Consider the following 20262-nt stretch of genomic DNA (forward strand, 5'->3'; position numbering starts at 1 on the left):
AAATGTTTTATAAGTAATTAATACATTATGTATACATCCAACTTGTTACCAATACATTATGTATATGCCCAAAATTTTTTTAAAAGCATTGATAGTTCAGCGTATACCAACATTTTAGTGGAATTCTGGTACCTCTGCATAAACTGGCTAAATTGGGCCATAAACAGAACCATGAACGCTCAGACTGATCACAGGCTCCTGAAAATCCATTCTGTATTTTTTCCATGAATTTTCAGTGTTTGCAAATGTCTGCATTGTGTCCCCATGGTAACTGCTGAACATTCCACTAATACACATACATGTAGAACACCCCCAGCGTGATGTAAAGTACCAATAGAGGTTTGAAACAATAAAGTGAATAGTGAGAGTTTGTGGGTTAAATCCTCCTCCACAGCGCTGTGATTGTCTGTTTGGGCATCTCTCTCTACAACAGTGCCTCATCCTCAGACTTATTGCTCTCTGCCCTACAGCAGACATTTCCTCATATTATATATTTGAACACAAGCTCCAGTGGTAAAGTGAGCCCTCACCTCCACAACATGGACCAGATTGTACAAGCACATCGCCTGCGTCCGCCTTTGCTTTCCTCAACTGTGCCTTATATGAGTTTCCCTCTCTTATATTACCTCTGGCTGTGTACAGACCCCCTCCCTCCCCCTTCTGGGATCAATAAATGTGATCCTCACCTTCTCCGTCTCACACACCACACCATCTATGTACCACCTCTGTACTTTCTCTTTATCACCTCTGTACCATCTTTGTACCAACTCTGTACTATCTTTGTACTTTCTCTACCATCTCTGTCCCATATGGAAAAGGTATAGACAAATCATACACCATTTTAACATGTTTTATCTGAATCCTAAAAGATTTGTATTTGACAGTGAAAACAAGATAAATATGTGCAGCATGAAACATATAAAACTTTGTAACCTGCAAGGCCTGCATGACACTGACCCCACACACAATCTCCTCACAAGTGTTGGACAAAGGTCATTTTTACCACAGAATTAGAGAAAAACAAGTGAAATGATGATTGCTGTGTTGTGTGTGTATGAGAGTGAGAAAGAAAATTATCACAGTGTGCGTGTGTGTGTGTGTGCGTGTGCGTGTGTGTGTGTGCGTGTGTGTGTGTGTGTGTGCGTGTGCGTGTGTGTGTTGGGCAGCATGGGGATAAACACAGTAATGTAAATATTGCATTACAACCTTAAAAAAAAACATAATACATGTCACTCTTCCACTGATATCACAGTGAACATACATCAGGCTGTAAAAAGATTTTTACTCTGCAAAATCCTGAAGCTGTTTTCCTTGTTGCCTCCTCGAGGTGGCCATTTGCCTGTGGGAAACCAAGGCACTTGTAACTCTCCTGCTATTGTTCCCTCTGTAGGTAATAGCTGGTTACATTAACTGGAAGGTCACTGGGCTTTCATACGGACAACCTGGGTTCAAACCCTCCTTCTGATTCAGATTTTTTTGTTTGTTATATATATATATATATATATATATATATATATATATTAAAGAATACAAACATTACATGGAACATACAAAGAAAATGTAGTTGATCATGCACATTACCTGTAAATGTCATGAAAAATGTTCACTTTATCTTTACTAGTTTTTCTTATAGTTGTATGAGAAAAATGTAAAAGGGGAAACACTTTCAGGAGGAAACCACACACGACACATATTAACCTTATATAAAGATTTACTACAAAGACAGTGGTCAATTCTTATATTTTTTCCATTTTTTTCCCATATGGGATACTACCTCTGTACTTTCTCTGGACCATGTCTGTACATCGTCTGGACCATCTCTGTCTGTACTTTGTCTGTGCATCATCTGTACCTGGAGACTTAGTCCACATTTACATGGATACTGGGGATTGAGTGGAGGATTGGGTGTTTTCTGAATAATTCACACCATCAATGCTGACGCTGGGCTGGGCTGCTGCAGCTGCAGAAGAACAGGGACACACCACAGAGACGGAGATCAGCACAGCAGCAGAACACGAGGTTAGCTCTGTCTGATGAAGAGTTTGTGTTTACAGAATACATACGGTGAATCTGTCTGGAACCTAAACATGATTGACTCTTGTGAGCTTTAAACCATGTTCAAATGTTGTTACCTCAACAAAAAACAGACCCAGAGTTGTGTTTTGTTTCATTCTCACTTGTTTGAGCAATTCTTTATTATTAGTCTGTCTACACCACCAAAGCTCAAAATGTCCTGTTCCACCTTGTGATGTCATGAAGCTGTAGTTAAGGCTGCTTTTACCTTATGCTCAGTAGAGACTGGCAATTTCAGGGCTGAAATTATCCAAATGATTCTAGTGAAAGTGTATGGAGCACTGCATGACATCACAAGGTGAAACAGAGTGTTTTCTGTTTGAGAGAAGTACTCAGAAATCTGCAGGGTTTGTTAAACATGAAAAAGAGCAACAAATAAACAATAAACATGGAGGCACCCACAGTTTTTAGACACATCTGTTGGAAAAGAGCCAAGAAAATGAGATGAGAGAAGCATTTCTTTGTTTTGCAGCTGGTTCTAGTCACATTTAAGTCATGTTTAAGTTCCACTGTCCAGCTGTGGTCACTACTGCCCCCAGTGGTCAGCTCATGTACTGCTCCAGAGCTTGTTACGACCGAAGAGCAGCATATTTAAAAGGACAAAGAAGTCAAAGGTTAGCTTTGAATTTATTTTATTTTATCTTGTCTTCTCATTTGTTTTCCCTTTTAAGCTGTTTTAAATACATTTTAAAACCCTAAAAATGCCCCAAAAATAATGAAAAAGTAATAAACAGAAAGGTGGACCTGATGAGCGGTCAAACAAAACCTTTTTGTTCTCTTTTGGGCCAACCCCATACAGGACCATAGAAGCCAGTGCCAGCACCAATAACTTAAGACAAAAAATCCAACAAACCTGAACCTAAAGGAAAAGCAAAAGAAGGACAGCCAGTCCCACCAGGTCAAAACAAAAGGCTAACGGCTAACAAAAGCTACAGAGCAGCCCCTGGCACCGAGCCGACAGGGGCGAGGACACCCTCAGGTCTGGAGTGTGGAGCGAGCAAGGTGAGCGGGGCTGGGCGGAGCAGAGCGCACGGAGCAGAGAATGTGCCATGAACAAGCAGCTGTATTTATTGACTCTGCACAGTCACTAAAAATAAACCATAAAAAAGAGTTGAGCAAAAAAATAAATAAAAATAAAAAAATACAAATTACAAAAATTATTACAAAAAGGAAACAAAAATAAGTGAAGGTTTAAATGAGTGTGCCCACACGTAACACACGTGTTAAGACTCCACGTGTTTGAAGAATAGACCAGAACAGAGACAGGAGCACACAGAGATGTGTATCTGTGTGTGTCTAGAATGTACAGTATATAATCAAAGCATACATGAACCTTTCAATGGTAAATGTTCACATTTGTATACAGCCTTCAAGGCTCAAAGCACTTTACAACAAGGAACCACTCACCCATTCACACACACATTTACACACACACTGTGGGGGTGAGGTGGGTTAAGTGCCCAAGGACAAAACTACAGCATTTATCTGTGGGAGCTGGAATCACACCGCCAACCTGTGGGTCAGTGGATCTGACCGCACAACTAATGATGTTTATGTCGAGAGAGAGATTCTGACACTACCGACTGAGCTCCTGATGCCTTTGTAGTACAGAGTACAGAGCAGTGGGTGTGTTTGTGTGTATGGGCTCGATGGTCTCCAATGGTGAACAATAATTAGAATTCAAGCCATTACTTGTGAAATCTTACACAAGAGATTGTTCAATCCCCACTAATAATGACCCAGTTATGATTTGATCATCGCCTTGACTTGATTCAATTCAATCAGTGCACATAGTAATGTGCACATGTTACTTGGAGTGTGGGAAACAAACAAAGGCGCCCATGTCTATTCACGCTCTGGACTGTATAGTTCACAAAAACAAATATTAACCTTTCCATTTAATCCCATTATAATTAATGACATCAGATAGTGAACATAAAGGCCTGTTTCATCTGATTACACTGAGATTAGATTTGAAAACATTAATTAGCAAATAGTTAGAATTGAGTAAATGAATGCCCTTCATCATGTCTACTCTGTCCTCATTAGGAGTCATACAACTGAAGGTAAACTCTACAGGGAGTGACAGAACTGGGCCTTCATGTCCTTTTGGTGTTTTTACTACAAGAGAAAGACAACTGCTCTCACATAGGCTGCGTTCAGACGGCAGCCTGAAGTGACCCAAATCTGATTTTTTGGCCCCTATGTGACGTGTATCTGATCTTTTAATGACAGTCTGAACCACACAGATCCGATTTCAAATGCGACTCAGGCCACTTGGATATGTGCTCCTGAAACCGATACATATCTGATCTTTTGACATGTGACTTCAGTCTGAACGGCCAAAGCGCATTCATCCGACCTGCACATTATCAACAAGACACAAACGTCACTATTCTGCACTGAAGTAGGTGAAAATTGTTAATGAACTCCATGTCACTGAAGTGAAGCACATCACCACTCACCACTCTTGGCTCCGTCTCCACATCCACATGTTCCTCTCAACAGACTGTCCCACAAAACGCGACGGCCAAAAACCTCGTCCTTCTTCTTCTCAATCTCCTCTTTAAAAGTTGTTCATGTTCTGGCTCTGGTACAAGAGGAACTTCTCCAGGTGCTCAATGCTGCGTCCATGTTTGGACAACTTCTGTAAACACAGAGCACGCTCGCTGTGGTGATGTCATCGTGTCTCTAGTGCACATGCGGGACACTTTTGTGCTGTTTAATGTTCACACTGGAGTCACATACAAGTCACATTTAATTGGAAATGTGAACAACCTCACAAAAACATCAGATTTCACAAGAAAATCCTAATTAAGCGTTAAGCCCTGCAGTCTGAACGTAGCCAAAGACATGTTTTTTTTGGCCATTGGTTGCTATGGATTCTAAACAATCAGTATCAACATCAGTCATGACAAGACCCCTATAGGTCGATGTCTTTGGCTACATTCAGACTGCAGGGCTTAACGCTTAATTAGGATTTTTTTGTGAAATCCGATGTTTTTGCGAGGTCGTTCACATTTTCAATTAAATGTGACTTGTATGTGACTCCAGTGTGAACGTTAAACGGCCCAAAAGTGTCCCACATGTGCACTGGAGACATGACGACGTCAACCTCAGCGAGCGTGCTCTGTGTTTATGGAAGTTGTCCAAACATGGACGCAGCATTGAGCACCTGGAGATTTTAAAGTTCCTCTCGTACCTGAGCCAGAACAAGAACAACTTACTTGTTTTAAGGAGGAGATTGAGAAGGAGAAGGACGAGGTTTTTGGCCGTGGTGTTTTGTGGGACAGCAGCAGTGACGTCTGTTGAAAGGAACGTGTGGATGTGGAGACGGAGCCAAGAGTGGTGAGTGGAGATGTGCTTCACTTCAGTGACACGGAGTTCATTAACAATTTTCGCCTACTTCAGTGCAGAATAGTGACGTTTGTGGCTGGTTGAAAACGCGTAGGTGGATGAAGTTCAGTTCACACTAAAGTCACATGTCAAAAGATCAGATATGTATCGGTTTCAGGAGCACATATCCAAGTGGCCTGGGTCACAATTGAAAAAATCGGATCTGTGTGGTTCAGACTGTCATCAAAAGATCAGATACAGGTCACATAGGGGCCAAAAAATCGGATTTGGGTCACTTCAGGCTGCAGTCTGAACGTAGCCTAATTGTCTTTTTGATTTTGAATTGCTCTTTTAAAGGTCCTATTTTACGCAAAGTGACCTCCAGTGAGATTTAAGTTATATTATAATATTGTTACTTCCTCAAAAACACCTGGACTTGTGTTATGTTTCATTTATGCTTTTGAGTTTCATTTGAGGATCCATGACATCACAAGGTGGAGCAGAGTGTTTTCAGTCTGAGAGAAGAACTCTGTAGTGTAAATGTGCAGGGTTGTGTGTTAAACATGTGTGAGTGAAACATATCCCATCATGTTATAATCTGCAGCTCGCTCTTACCAGGCGGTTGGCCAGTGAGATGGTGCGGGCGGTCGCCTCTGCCTGCTGTTGGCACTTGAGCTTGTCCGCTGTGGCTCGCTCAAACTTGGCGGTCAGCTTAGCCAGGTTTTCATTCAGGACCTGCACACACACACACACGCACACACACAGACACACACATTAGTCACATTCAACAGCAGATAATTCACAGCCTGACAGACAGACGACGGGGTTCGGCTGCAGACCCCATGAGCGCCTGGGTCTAGATCAGATTAGTTTTGCAGGATTTCAGACGGGTTTCATCACGTGTTTCTTATTTCAAGCTCATTTCCAGCAACTGGGAGAAGAAGAAAAAAAACAACTTAAAGTGTCTATGACAGGTTGGACTACACGCTCAAACTTTTTTCCCTTGTTTGGCATTTTTTTTAGGCTAAGGGATGTCATAACTGTTACCTAGCAACAATACTGCAGAGTAGGCCAAAACTTCTCTTATCATGTACACAGATATTATATTTTGACAAATACAATTATAAGAAAACACCTTTATTTTTATTTATTTATTTATTTTATTATTGACAAAACCAAGGAGCTCAAACTTGACACTCAACCAAACATCACATCCACACCCACTCATATTTAATACAGACCCATAAGGTAATAATAATAATAATAATAATTATTATTATATATATATATATATATATATATATATATTTATATATATATATTTTTTTTTTTTTTTTAAGAACATAAAAAAATTAATAAAAAAATAAAAGATATTAGCAACTAAAACAAAGAGTTGAAACCATATTAAAATAAAGAACACAAGGAGACCCCTAAGACCAGTGAGCAAATATTATTATTATTATTTTTTATTTATTTTTGTTTCAGTAGTTTATTATTCTCCATGTCAATTAGTTTTTTCTAGATTGTGCTGATTGTGGATTATGTTTTTTTTTTTTATGTTTTTTTATTTGTTATTGTTGAAACCTGAAAAAAAAATTTTTTTTAATCTTTCCTAGCTAAATAACTGTATTCAGAAAAGGTGTGAACTTCCCTCATAAATGCACAACATGATGTTTCTGGGGGAAATTTCCAAAGAAATTCCAATTGACTGAACACCTGAAAACCTTTATTTTGTTGAAATCATGTTTAAAGTCAGAAAATGTGTTTCTTGTGTAAATTCTGCTGAACTTTTGGACAGAATAGTCCCAGTGTGATGCCATCAGTGTGAGACTCTCTAAAATAGATCTCTACTCTCCAGCAGAGAAAAACTGTGGGCTAATGCCAGTGACTGTCGTTTTATTTCAGAGGGACTTGTTTAACAAAAATCACCTCATCTGTTGTAGTTCAGCTAAATCACTTCTTTCTGCTCAGATTGGAATAAAGCTCAGACTAACAGTGTAACAGAGATTCAGACAGGACAGTGCCTACAGTTAGCATCACACCCGCAGGATATGTTGATGACATCAGTTGTATTCATAGTGTTGACAGGAGTTATTAGTCCAAGGACAAACAGGATTCATGCTCATACAGGTTCAGGACAATGATCCTCAATCCATGTATCAGTCGTTCATTCGTTTTTCAATATAAAACCAAAAATAAGAAACTGAAAAAAAAAAAACTGTTTTCTTCATTAATTGTCTCCAAAACCAAAATGACAAAACAGATAACGATTAGTTTTTTCAGTTTTTGATTTTGTGTTTAAATGAAAAATGGAAAAAACAGATAATGGCCGTTTCCCGTTTACGTGACGTCCGTGACTGCGATGCCGAACTTTTGCACCACATACAGACTGAACCAGGACTGATCCAGGTCCGGGACCAGACCGGGACCAGACCAGGACTGAGACAGGGACCAGACCGGGACCAGACCGGGACCAGACCGGGACCAGACCAGGACTGAGATGGGGACCAGACTGGGACCAGATCAGTCCTGGTTCAGTCTGTATGCAGCACAAAAGTCTGGCATCACAGTCACGGAAGTCACATAAACAGGAAACGGCTGTTTTTTTTTTTCCATTTTTCATTTAAACACAAAATCAAAAATGGAAAAAAACTAATCATTATCCGTTTTGTCATTTTGGTTTTGGAGACAAATAATGAAGAAAACTCTTGTTGTTGTTGTTTTTTTCCTTTTCTTATTTTTGGTTTTATATTGAAAAATGAATGAATGATACACAGATTATCCTCACTCCTCCTTTTCTTAACTCTCTCTCATCTCTCCCTCCCTCTCCTCCCCCATCTCTTCCTTTTCTCTTTTCTTTATCCCCTTTCTCTCTCTCACACAGCTCTTTTCTGCCTCCTCTCCTGTCTTCTCGTAACCACCATCCCTCTCTTCCATCTGTTTTCTCTTCTCTACTCCATCTCTCCTCTCTTTCTTTCCTCTACATTCATTCTCTCTTCCCTCTCTTCTCCCCCTTACCCCCACTTTTTCACTCCTCTGTCTTCTGTTCTCTCTCCCTCTCTTACTCTTCCCTCCCTCTCTCTCTCCTCCCCTCTCCCTCCATCACGTCCTGATGTGATGGAGAGACTAGCTGCTGGTTCTTATTATGAGCTGCTGGTGAGCACAGCCAGGCCTCTGAGACTCCTCTCTTCACTCCCCTCTTCCCTCTCTTCTCTCTCTCTCCTCCCCTCTCTCTCTGTCCTGTGTGATGGAGGGACTTGGTGCTGGTTGTTATTATGGGATGCTGGTGAGCACAGTCGGGCCTCTGTGGAGCTCTGATCTTCAGGATTTCACGCGGCGCTGAGTCGGGCCAGAGACTGAGTTATGTTTACTTGAATAACCTTTTCAAGAAATTGTATGTATGTATGAGGTAGTAATTCCCCAACCTCGTACTTTTTGCTTTTACTTGATTCAAATTTACAAAACAGAAAGGCCAAGTCAAATTCTGAATCACAAATCGTATTTTATTGTTTGGCTCTCTGTGACCCACAGTGCATGTTCAAGAGGCTTTGTCTGTAATCCAGTGTTTATACTCATGTTGTATCATGTCTAGGGTGACCATATTTCCGTTTGTGAAAACCCAGACACCTTGGGGGGAGGGGCAATTTTGCATGCTTTTTTTTTTTTTACAGCATATGAAAGCGTATTGTGTATTACAGGTGGGTAGTAATTACACACAAGTGGGTCAGGACCAAACCAGGTCTAAACCAGGACTAATTTTGGATTTAAGAGAGAGAACGCCGAGCAGTTTGTCCGTAAAGCGCGATCAGGCAATTGCCACGTTTACATCCGTGAGGTGCGGAGCTGAGCCGGTCCTTTCTCCTGCGTCACCTCCGACCCCGTCCTGACAGTGAGTCCTGTTTCAGTTCTGGTTTAGTCCTGGTTTAGTCTTAGTTCAGTCCTTGGCGTAGGCAGCGCAAAAGTTTGATATAATCTCTGGTTAACGGGCAGGTGCGGTCCTGTACTGCGCAGGTGCGGTCCTGTACTGCGCAGGTGCAGTGTTGTACTGTGGGTCTCCAAAAATGACCCTGTGCAGGACTCTGCGCTGTTGACTCCATTACGGAATAAATTACTCTTCAGTTCATTACATAAAGAAGGAGGAAAATAACAAAAGCAACAAGTTTTAAGAAGGAAGTAAAAAGGGTTGCACCTGTCCTGTCTGAGGAAAGTGTATAAAGTTTGTGCTGAGGTTTTACAGCCTTAAAACAGATAGAATAATTGTAAAATATAAAGTTGACAACTTCATGGATTTCACCTATCGCAGGTTATTTTTAGAACATAACCCCCACGATAAACGAGGGACACTGTCCTCTCACCTCCAACCTGTGCACATGACCTCCCACTTGTCCCGACCGGGACGGAAAATTTAATTGAATTTCTTGTACAAGTCATTGTTAAACGCACATCTGTGCTTCGGCATGTTACACACTGACCGACTGTTTGTGTCTCGCTCCTTCTGAGTCACAGACGCTACGAGAGACGCTCAGTTTAATGAACGGTACTGAAAACCCGGACATTTGCATCACTTTATAAAAAAACCCGGACGCCCCGGACATGACGCAAAATACGGACATGTCCGGGAAAAAACGGACGTTTGGTCACCCTAATCATGTCTGTCCATTCACATGCTCTGTCAATAAATTATGTTGAACCTCTCAGGCAAAATGAGACTTTTCAGTGTACAGTTTGCATGTTCTCCCTGTGTCTGGGTGGTTTCTCCCATCAACAGCTGAGGAGGTCCTGACCAAGTCACGCTCCAGATCTGGAGATGGATCTTAATGTAGAGCAGCAGCTCACGCTCCTGACAGGTTTCCCCAGCAGCACTGGGTGAAAGATGGGTCAAACGCGGAGAATGGATTTACCTCATGAGGGATCAATAAAGAATACCTTAAAGGTGCACTGTGTGACCTCACAGCAGGGTCAGCCAATTGCTTTTTTTTTTTTTCCATGGGGATACCAGACAGAGTAATAACATATCCATGGAAGCAAGGATGGACCTCCCGCCTCAAGATGATGATGATGATGATGATGATGATGAAGATGATTTTATTTTATTTAATCATTACATTTGATGTCAACAGCAGCAGTGTAATTTTAAAGTAATTTAAAGTTTCAGTACAATATTTTCCCACTTTTTACTTGTAGTTCAAAGTCTAGACGTCTCCACATGACCTCTGAAAACTCCACTCAGAGACACGGCTGCACTGATCCAGCTTTTTCTGTACCAGTACCAGTGTTGATACTTCAAGTAAGTGAAAGCATGATTTTAAAATTCAGTCTTATAGGTGAATTGTTGTTCTCTGAATAGGCTGAAAGTCACAGTCAGACCGATGCGTGGGCCTGTTCCTGTTGTTTAACTTAACAGACCGAACTCAACTGTGCACTCTCCAGTGACTCCAGAGACTGACGAGGACCTCAGTGATGGACATGTCTCTGTCCTCTGTTACATTCTTAAATATATCTGCTGTATTTAGAACTCATATATTCATGTATGCACGCCCATCTCTACTCTCATTAGCATAAACTTCTGTGTGTGTGTGGTCTCTTCTGACTGACTCATGTGGAGCTCAACTGAAGTGGAGCTGTTCACTAATTCAGTTTTTAACTATTATTCATTTATTTAACATCTCTCGATATCAGTAAGTCTGCCGATAGCCGATATCGGCCGATACTAGGGCACAGACTGAAAATCTAATTGATTTCCTATGAACTCAAATGACATTTGGTAAAAAAAAAACATATCCAAAGGTGTTTTGTAACTGTTGTTTATCATTTAAAGTAACTACAGAACAACTTATGAGATGTTCTGAGCAAACATTGGACAGTAAATTGTATTGTGTGTAGAATCCATCAGTCGTCCAGACAGCATCCATGACAAAAGAAGAAATTCAGTTTGTCAGCTTGACAAAAGTTTATTTTGGTCGAATACGTTTTGCAGTTCATCCAAGCTGCTTCTTCAGTTCTGGTGGACTGTGACAAAGAGGGCCTTTGTCCCCATTTTTGCACTTTATTTCATTTACATCTATCAAGTCAACTAAACAGCTAAATAATTACTATCCCGGGTTTGTTTTATTTAGTCTTTGTTTAGTAAATTGATCACCATTCACACAGTTACTTTAAATTCATTTTATTTGGTTATATCTATTCATTTGTTTAACTTACCACCTTTACCTGTGACTCCACATGGTCTGGAGACAAAAGAGGGGGCGTGTCTATCGGCGGCCATATATGTAGGCTCAGGGGGAGGTGTTGGCCCAGACCATGTGGAGGGAAGCCTCAGATTCATTTTTGTTTGTTTGTTTGTTTGTTTGTTTGTTTGTTTGTTTGTTTTATGAAATTGGTTTGTAGGATTTTGGTTTCAGTGGTTCTAGTTTATTTGGAGCACTGTTTAATTTAAAGGGGGATTTAGGCCTCAGATAAGAATCTTACGTAGCACACCAGGAAAACAGGGAAGTTACAATAATCTAACCTGACCTGAGTTGGTGCAAACCCAGGGGGAGGGACACATTATAAAATTGGAAGCAGTTTAACCAGCTTGGGGGAATCACCATCAGTGCAGCTGGGTGCCTGTGGGGTATTTTCTTTTGTTTTGATCATTTCTGTTGCTTTTGCTTTAGTTAAACACAGTTATTTTTGTCAATATGTATTTAAATTTTGCCCACTACTCGGTGAAGGATGCAATAAATATTTTTTGGTAATGGGACATTTTTTCGTCTGACTCCTTCTTCGACCACTTTGGCCAGCTTCCCCACATGGACACTTTCTTATATCCTCAAACAAAACAACAGAAAATCAAAACCCAGGACAAAGGGCATAACTGTTCCTGACCTGGCTGGTGTTTCTGAAAAACTACAGAGGATTTTCAGACAACACGAGATCCCAGTCTATTTCAAACCTACAAACACTTTAAGACAGAATCTGATCCAACCCAAAGGACAAAACACCAAGCCACAAACAAAGCAATGTGCTCTACTCCATTCAGTGTACTGAAGACTGCTGAAGACTGTATCTCTGGAAACCTCAGACTCTGAACTCTTCATTTCTGGATGTTTAAATGTGATTCAACTCATTTACAGGTTTATAACAACTCACTGAAAATGAGAGTTTACCTGGTCAGGTGCAAAATCGAAAACAAAAAACTACATTCAGCTTCTGATATCTGCATGTTCTGAGCACTATATTCATAAAAAAAAATTCAAATATACTTTGTATTTAAACAGATTTCATATCACCAGATACAGTAGAGCCAAGTGTGCACCTGTTTTTACCTGTTGTTCACCTGTGTGCACCTAATTCATTTTTTCCATTTAATTAAGTCAACTCATTTAGCTTATTATAATATAATAATATAATAATAAAACTCTTCCTCATCAGTGGGTGTCCAGTATTTGTCATCTTGGTTACTTTCTCATGTGCAGAGCTCTGCATAAACGTTTGTTTCTGTAGCAATTCTGTTATACATCTCATCTTGAAAAAAAAAAGAGAGAAATATTTTAAAGGACTGGACTGAGCAACATCCAGATTTCGGGGCAATTTTGGTTCATAATCGAGTCTAAAGTCCCTGATAGTTTGTTTGGATGTTGCAGGACTCCACACAGACGCATCAGCGGCATTCTCATCTTCGTAAGTTTCACTCTCTGTAAGTCCGTCTCTATCGCTGTTTTCCACTTTATAATCAACTTCAACATCACTTTGAAATCTATAAAAGTCACTTTCTCTAAACTTATCCATAAAATACATCCGCTCCTCATTATTTCTAAAACTGTGCGCCACAGCGCCGCAATCTTTCCATTGCACCATCATCACTACTTCGATTAACTTTGGAAAAAATCGACGAAAACATATCCTTGAAACCTATTGGTCAGTCTAGTGTCTGTTGTAGTGGCCCCAACCTACAACAGTCTTTGTTTAAATATGAAAAACTGAGCCGTTTCTAATGGTCGTCAAATCACGTTTTTAGTGAAACAGCGGAGGTGTCAAAAGACGTCATTAAGGAAACAGGAGGGGGTCGTCAAATGTCGTCTTCATGGGGGAAAGAGTTAACAAAGCTATTTTTGTTAAGAAAGAGAGGTCTCAGACATCATCTATTTCCTATTTGCAATGTCATCCTCAAATCTATAAAAATAAATAAATAAATAAACAAATAAGAAAACAACAGGGAAAGCCATGTCAGGCCCAGAGGTGTGAAAGCACCCATCAGGGGCCTGAATGATTCTGCTAAAATGATTCAGTGTAATTTCAATAGGCCTAACTAACTAACACAAACTGTAAACAAGTGTGTGTGTTAGTTTCAGAGTAGTTTCAGTGTAGTTTGCTCCTCCCTACAGACACATATAAGGCAGTTTCCACCAGCGTCTGACTAGAACTGAAGAAGCAGCTTGAAATGTATTCGAACAAAATAAACTGTCCAGTTGACAAATTGAATTTCTTCTTTTACCAGTAAATTGTATTATAGCATCAGTTTAGACCAGATATCTCAGAAGCCGATATCTGATTCGTATTTGATGGTCAGCGCATCCCTAAAGATTAAATCAGCAGAACATCTATGAACTAAAATTGCAAAATAAAAAAAAAGTAAATGTACTCAAATGAAATGTGTAAAGTGTTTGGCATCTCCACCCGCGGGGAAACTATCATTCAACTCTTTCTCTCCATAAGCACTTTGGATGAAATGCCTGGCTTTAGATTAATGAACAGTAAAAGCTTTTAATAGGCCTTATGCCAGCTTTGTATTGACGAAACGCACTGGTGCTGTTTCATTACGGGCGCAGCTCATGTGTCAACTGCCACTCACGCTCGATGCCAGTCTTCATATCCTGTGAGCTTCTGCCTTATTATTACTGCGCCATTATTTCTGTATTAAGAGATTGATGGCATAGTGCATATCTGAGGGCACTGCACACGCAATTGTTTATCCTCCCTGATGTTTTTAAAGCCTTTTCAAAGTAAAGAACGCGCATTTCCAGCGGCGAATGGGGGAGATGAGGTGTAATTTGAAGTTTCAGACTTTAGCAACTGCGCTTTTTGTCAAACTGCAGGCTACAAAACAGCCCGGCTTCAGACAGCACAGACAGGCAGGCAGGCATCTCCAAACCTTTATATTAAATCCTTAAGAGTCGCATACAAATGTTATTCCGTTAAATAAAGAGCTACTGGAGCGTGCGCCTGGATTGTTTCTGTCTGACAGGATCCCATTAAAAATATATGATCAGCGCGTTTATTGCCTAAAAGCGTTATCAGTCTGGCCCTGAACGCACCTGGAGTTTGTAAAGCTCTTGAAATGCAGATGGAGGCTTGAGGGGGAGATGAAGGGTAAAAGAGGCTGAAGTTTGTGCGTTTTTAGTGGTTTTAATAATCCGCATAGAAATTTGTCCTCTGCATTTGACCCACCCTTCAGTGCGTCCCAGAGCGGTGTGCAGGTTTGATCTCAGCTGGAGAATTGTACCTACTGCGCATGTTTATTGCAGAGTTTCAGACATCACGAAATTCAATCAGCCAATACTCTTTAATAGATGGTGGGCAGCTAAGATGAATATTATTGTTGCTATTTTCTGATTATACTGTTGTTTCCTCCTCTCAAACAGACATGAAGTTGTGTTTTGTTTCATATTTAGGCCAAGTTCGCTCAAACAGAGAACACTCCACCTTGTGATGTCATGTGGTGATACAAGAAGTGCTCCAAAGTTAGTTTTTAAACTCATTAGAAAAATTTTGAAAAATGTTTGCACTGGAATTGCCTTCTGAACTAAAGGTGTTAAGCTGTTAATTTGAAAACTATGCTTCATGACATCGCAACTTGGAGTATTTAAAGCTTTGCAGATGTAGACAAACAAATAATAAAGGATTACTCAAACATGTGTGAATGAAACAAAACACAACTCCAGCTCTGTTTTTAAGGAGGTGACAAGTTTTAACATGGCTTCCTAAGAGTGAATTGTCAATTGTGCATTAGAGGACCCTCAAGGCTTATTCATACTTCATAATAACATAAGAACTTTATTATTGCATCCAGGCCAGCTCCTGTTGGGCAGAGCTTGAGGCTTGTTCTCAACACCTCAGCTGAGTAAAACTGTGTTCAGCAGCTCAGCAGCGCTGTCCCACATCTTTGCTCTGATTGGATATTTATGTGGGCGTGGCTTTATTTGCTTCCTTGCCGGTGTGGAACAAGAAAAAAAAACACGCTCAGTGACTATAAAAATGCCAAATGACAAGAAATTCATGGAGGGAGATCACAGACATTTTAGGCTTGGACGAAAATCAATGAAGAAAAGTCTGACAAAGAAAATCTCCATGACAAGTTACGCCAAAAGGCAGGTCACCAAAAAAGAGCATTCAGGCTGGAGGACGGAAAGAAATGCCCTCGCTGTAAACCCCCCGCAAGTGGCTGGACTCCTTCATTAAACACAAGGAAACATCACCAATATGACTCCTCTTCAAGTCAAACGGAGGGAGGATATTAATACTGAGCTAATAGGAGTGAGGGGGCAGGGCAGAGTGAGGGGGCGGGGCAGAGTGAGGGGGCGGGCAGAGTGAGGGGGCGGCAGGTGAGGGCGGGGCAGAGTGAGGGGCGGGGCAGAGTGAGGGGCGGGCAGAGTGAGGGGGCAGGGCAGCTCACAGCAGAACATATTTCAAAGTATGAAATGTCAGAGCCCAAACTAATTGTATTCTTGTTCTTCTTACCTCAACAACACGAACAAAGTTCTTATGTTCTCATGAAGTATGAATAGACCTTTAAGGTCTTATAATGAAGTCTGTGATGGACAGTGTTGGGGAGTAACAGATTACGTAATCAGAGTACAAATTATGAGTAACTGTATTCAGTTACAGTTACTGTTTCAGTAAGTGGTAATTGGATTACAGTTACTTTGTTGAAATAAATGGATTACACGGTGTTATTTTCCTGTTTTCACATTTTGGGCTATTCCCTTTTTCTTTCTTTTTTTCGGTAATTCCACTCATTGCCGGACATTAAACCAGGTCTAAAACCAGGTCTAAAAGCAGGTCTAAAAGCAGGTCTAAAACCAGGTCTAAACCAGGTCTAAAACCAGGTCTATACCCAGGTCCAAACCAAATCTAAACCTGGTCTAAAACCAGGTCTAAACTAGGTCTAAACCAGGACTAAAGCAGGATTAAAACCAGGTCTAAACCAGGATTAAAACCAGGACTAAAACCAGGTCTAAAACCAGGTCCAAAACCAGGTCTAAACTAAGTCTAATCCAGGTCTAAAACCAGGTCTAAACCAGGACTAAACCAGGTCTAAACCAGGTTTAAAACAGGATTTAACAGGACTAAACCAGGACTACACCATGCTCTGCGGACCATGTCTCCTCTTCTTCTATCAGTAATATTTTTAATTTGGTTAAGTAAAGACTTGGCCTTTTCATTTTCTTTTATCAGACAAAACATTTTATGTGAAGATTTCCTCGTCTTTGCTTCTCTACAGCAAACCAAGTAATCCAAAGTATTCAGATTACGTTACTCACTTTAAATAATTTAATGGATTACGTTACAAACTATATTTTGGGGTATGTAATCTGTAATCTGTAGGGGAATACATTTTAAAAGTAAACTTCCCAACACTGGTGATGGTGCAGTACTTATGGGTTTGTTGCTTTAAAGCTTTAAGCATGTATCTGCAGTGGTTCTTAACATATGAGATGGTGCCTGATGTTCTTGAATCCTTTTCTCACAAGTGTCTGTGTTGTCGTGACAACAAGAAAAGTCACATAGTCTGGTTTTAAAGTTGTGTGAAGTAATAATACTGTGTTTCCTCCCACAGTCTGGACTCTATGATAAAGTGGATGACAAACGTTCATGTCGTCTCTGTGCTGGTACTCACAGTGATCTTGCGTTTGATGGCCGTGAGCTTGTCCTGGGCAGCAGCCAGCTCAGCGTTGGCCTTGCTCAGAGCCTGGCGTTTGGGCTCCACCTCACAGTAGACCTGGTAGAACGTGACGATGTTCAGGACCCACGAGCACAGGCCAGCAGCAGCCTGGGACTTAGAGGCCACCAGGTCAGGCTGGAACTCTTTGTCCTGGAGAGAGAAGAATCACAAAGGTTTAGGAATGTTCATGGTTATAAGCACCATTTTTGATTTGCTATTTTTCAAGGGCTCATATTAAACTTTTTTTTTATTTTTTTTATCTGTGTTCTAATGTTTCCTTATCACAAACACACTTGGAGTTGTGTTTTCTTTCACTCACACCTGTTTAATACTGAAACTCTATATTTGGGTACAGTTCTTCTCTCAAACATAACGCCCTTGTTCCACCTTGTGATGTCATGTGGTAATACAGAAAGTTCTCCACTGTGTTTTTAAACTCCACACGCCTTCCCTAGAATCATTTGGATCATTCTCAAATAAAGGTAACAGCAACTTAACTTGAAAACTACTGTATCATGACATCACAAGGTGGAACGGTGCACTTGAGCTTTGGAGATGTAGACACACTAATAACTTACTCAAACGTGTGAATGAAACAAAACACAAGTCCAGGTCTGTTTTTGAGGAGATTAAGACTCACAAGAGTCAATTTCGTGTAATATAGGACTCTGTGGGGTAATAACTGTTAACAGTTAACTTTTAGTTTATGGTCCCTACCTTTGCTCCCCATGCAAAGTCACTCCCCATTCAGAGCACATAACATAACACAGTCAGTGTTCATCCCACTAGTAAAACTACTGCACATCACATCAGGTTTGTGAAGCTGTAGTGTATTGTTTAATACATTTATGAAAAATGGCCAACTTTGTACACAGTGCACTGCTCAGGGGTTCAAGGAGTGTGTGGGAGAGATCACTCCATGATGATAATTAAAACCACGTCAGGCAGGTTTGGGGAAAACTTTGTATCATCCAAGAAAGCTCCAAAAAGTCCATTATGGGTAATACAGAGACAAAACTGTGATCGAGCGCAGGTCAGATGGGACTTTGGCCTTGGAGCGAACTATTGATAATGGTGTTGTTTTACTCAAGACTGGTTTTGATCTTGAGACTGGCCTTGAAACCTATTTTTACCGTCTTGGTCTTGTCTAGGACTCAAGCACATTTGGACTCTGTCTTGTCTCGGTCTTAATGCCGCATGGTCTTGGTCTTGTCTTGGACTCGAGGTCTGACACTTGATGAGTGTGATCATATGTCATTACGGCCGGTGGTTAGAGGCTGCTTAATATCACTGCAAAACCAGTAAGAGAATGTAACTGTAAATGTTATGAACTTGAAAAAAAAGAACACTTGATTCACTTTGAAGCAGTTGAAGTGGAAGTGGAAGCCAGTGGAAATGGGATTAAAGAAGAGGTTCTCAAACTGTGGGTGAGGGTCCAGAAAAAGAGGAATAGTGTTTAAGGGCAACACAGATTGCTTGGCCTATTTTAAGCCTAAATGGACATTAATTGGATCAAATGGAGACAGAGTTATAAAAGCATTGATGTAAATGTGCCAAAATAACTAATAAACAAATGCATGTAGGAAATTCTAAAGATGGTCTTGATTTGGTCTTAATGGGCCATGGTCTCGATCTTGTCTCGGTCTCAACCTTTAAAAGTCTTGGTCTTGTCTCAGTCTTGACTTTCAGAGGTCTTGGTCTTGTCCTGGTCTCGGGACCCTGTGGTCTTGGACTGGTCTTGGTCTCGATTAGTGCCGACTTGACTACAACACTAACTGATAACATCTCAGAGAGACTGGAAGCCTGATGAAGGAGCGTGAGCAGACCTGGACACTGAGAACGACAATCAGAGCTGTTGTGGAGATGGGCACAGCTGCTCGACCCAAAACCCAAACATGTACAAGTACTTTTGAAGAAACTGACAAATAAAGGCATTTATTCATTGGTTCAAAAATGAATTCCGTAAAATATGGCACTGGTTCACGACATTTGAGACAAACACACACACGCGCACACACACACACACACAATGACTGAAAACACTGTGCATATGGACATAGCCTTGTGATATGAAAGAAAACAATCACAAAAACACAATTCAAGATATTATGATTGTAATAATGATGATGATGATAATAAAAATAAGAATACAAATAGAATAAATAAAGAAATACACTATATTAAGTATATTAATAGAAAAAAAGGTAAATATTCAACAGAAGTTGCTGTGACAGTCCAAAGCTCCATTATCATAAAACCAATTTAGATTATCAATATGGAGATGGGTAATTTAATATTCTATATCGTAGCCCAGCCTATGAGGTCACCACAGACATTAAATGAATGATACTCTTCTCCCAGTAATAAAACATGTTATGTTATGTGGGGGAAGGGGGGGATGGGGGGAGGGCAATTATTCTGCTCATTAACTTCTCTGCTGAAACGTGATCATTGAATGTACAGTACAAATGAACGGGCAGTCTTTTATGTTCCACAGGATTCTGATCCATCCAGAGCATGAAGTAAAGTATCAGAGCATGACAGCATCACGTCATTCAACTTATATTGCCGGGTATCAGGTACAGAATACCTCCATGCATTGATACTTTACAGATGATGTCACCAGCATTCCCTGAAGCATGCTCTGTGTGAGGCTTTGTTACACTTGAATCTGAGCTCTATTGTAATGCAACCTGACCAGAAACAACTACAACAGGTGAGCTGATGTGTGCTGTTAAACAATCCTCTCTCAGATAACATCACAGTCACAAACTATAGTATTACCTTAAAGTTTTTCAGTCAGTCGCGCTCACCTTTTTGTTAAAAATCAACCTCCTAAACTTAAAACGTTTTTGGTAGTTATTGCTCAAGTGTGCATTGTGTCATCATGGTAACTTCTAAACATTCCACCATACACATAAATGTAGAAC

At 40.5% G+C, this 20262-nt stretch overlaps 1 protein-coding gene across 2 annotated transcripts in view; it reads right to left on the reverse strand.

The window, feature by feature from the left end:
• LOC110154053 (dynein axonemal heavy chain 9) overlaps positions 1 to 20262 on the reverse strand; it is a 567616-nt gene that overhangs the window by 238657 nt on the left and 308697 nt on the right. For both annotated transcript variants that reach the window (XM_020917987.2, XM_055150409.1), the window contains exons 58-59: positions 17288 to 17482; positions 6025 to 6144 (exon numbers count right to left, since the gene is read on the reverse strand). In XM_020917987.2, the coding sequence (XP_020773646.2) occupies positions 6025 to 6144; positions 17288 to 17482 (315 nt within the window). The remainder of the gene's footprint in view (positions 1 to 6024; positions 6145 to 17287; positions 17483 to 20262) is intronic.

Source organism: Boleophthalmus pectinirostris, unplaced genomic scaffold (genome assembly GCF_026225935.1).
Source record: "Boleophthalmus pectinirostris isolate CB_2022bp ecotype Guang Dong unplaced genomic scaffold, ASM2622593v1 HiC_scaffold_14, whole genome shotgun sequence".
In the NCBI taxonomy this organism is placed as follows: Eukaryota; Metazoa; Chordata; class Actinopteri; order Gobiiformes; family Gobiidae; genus Boleophthalmus; species Boleophthalmus pectinirostris.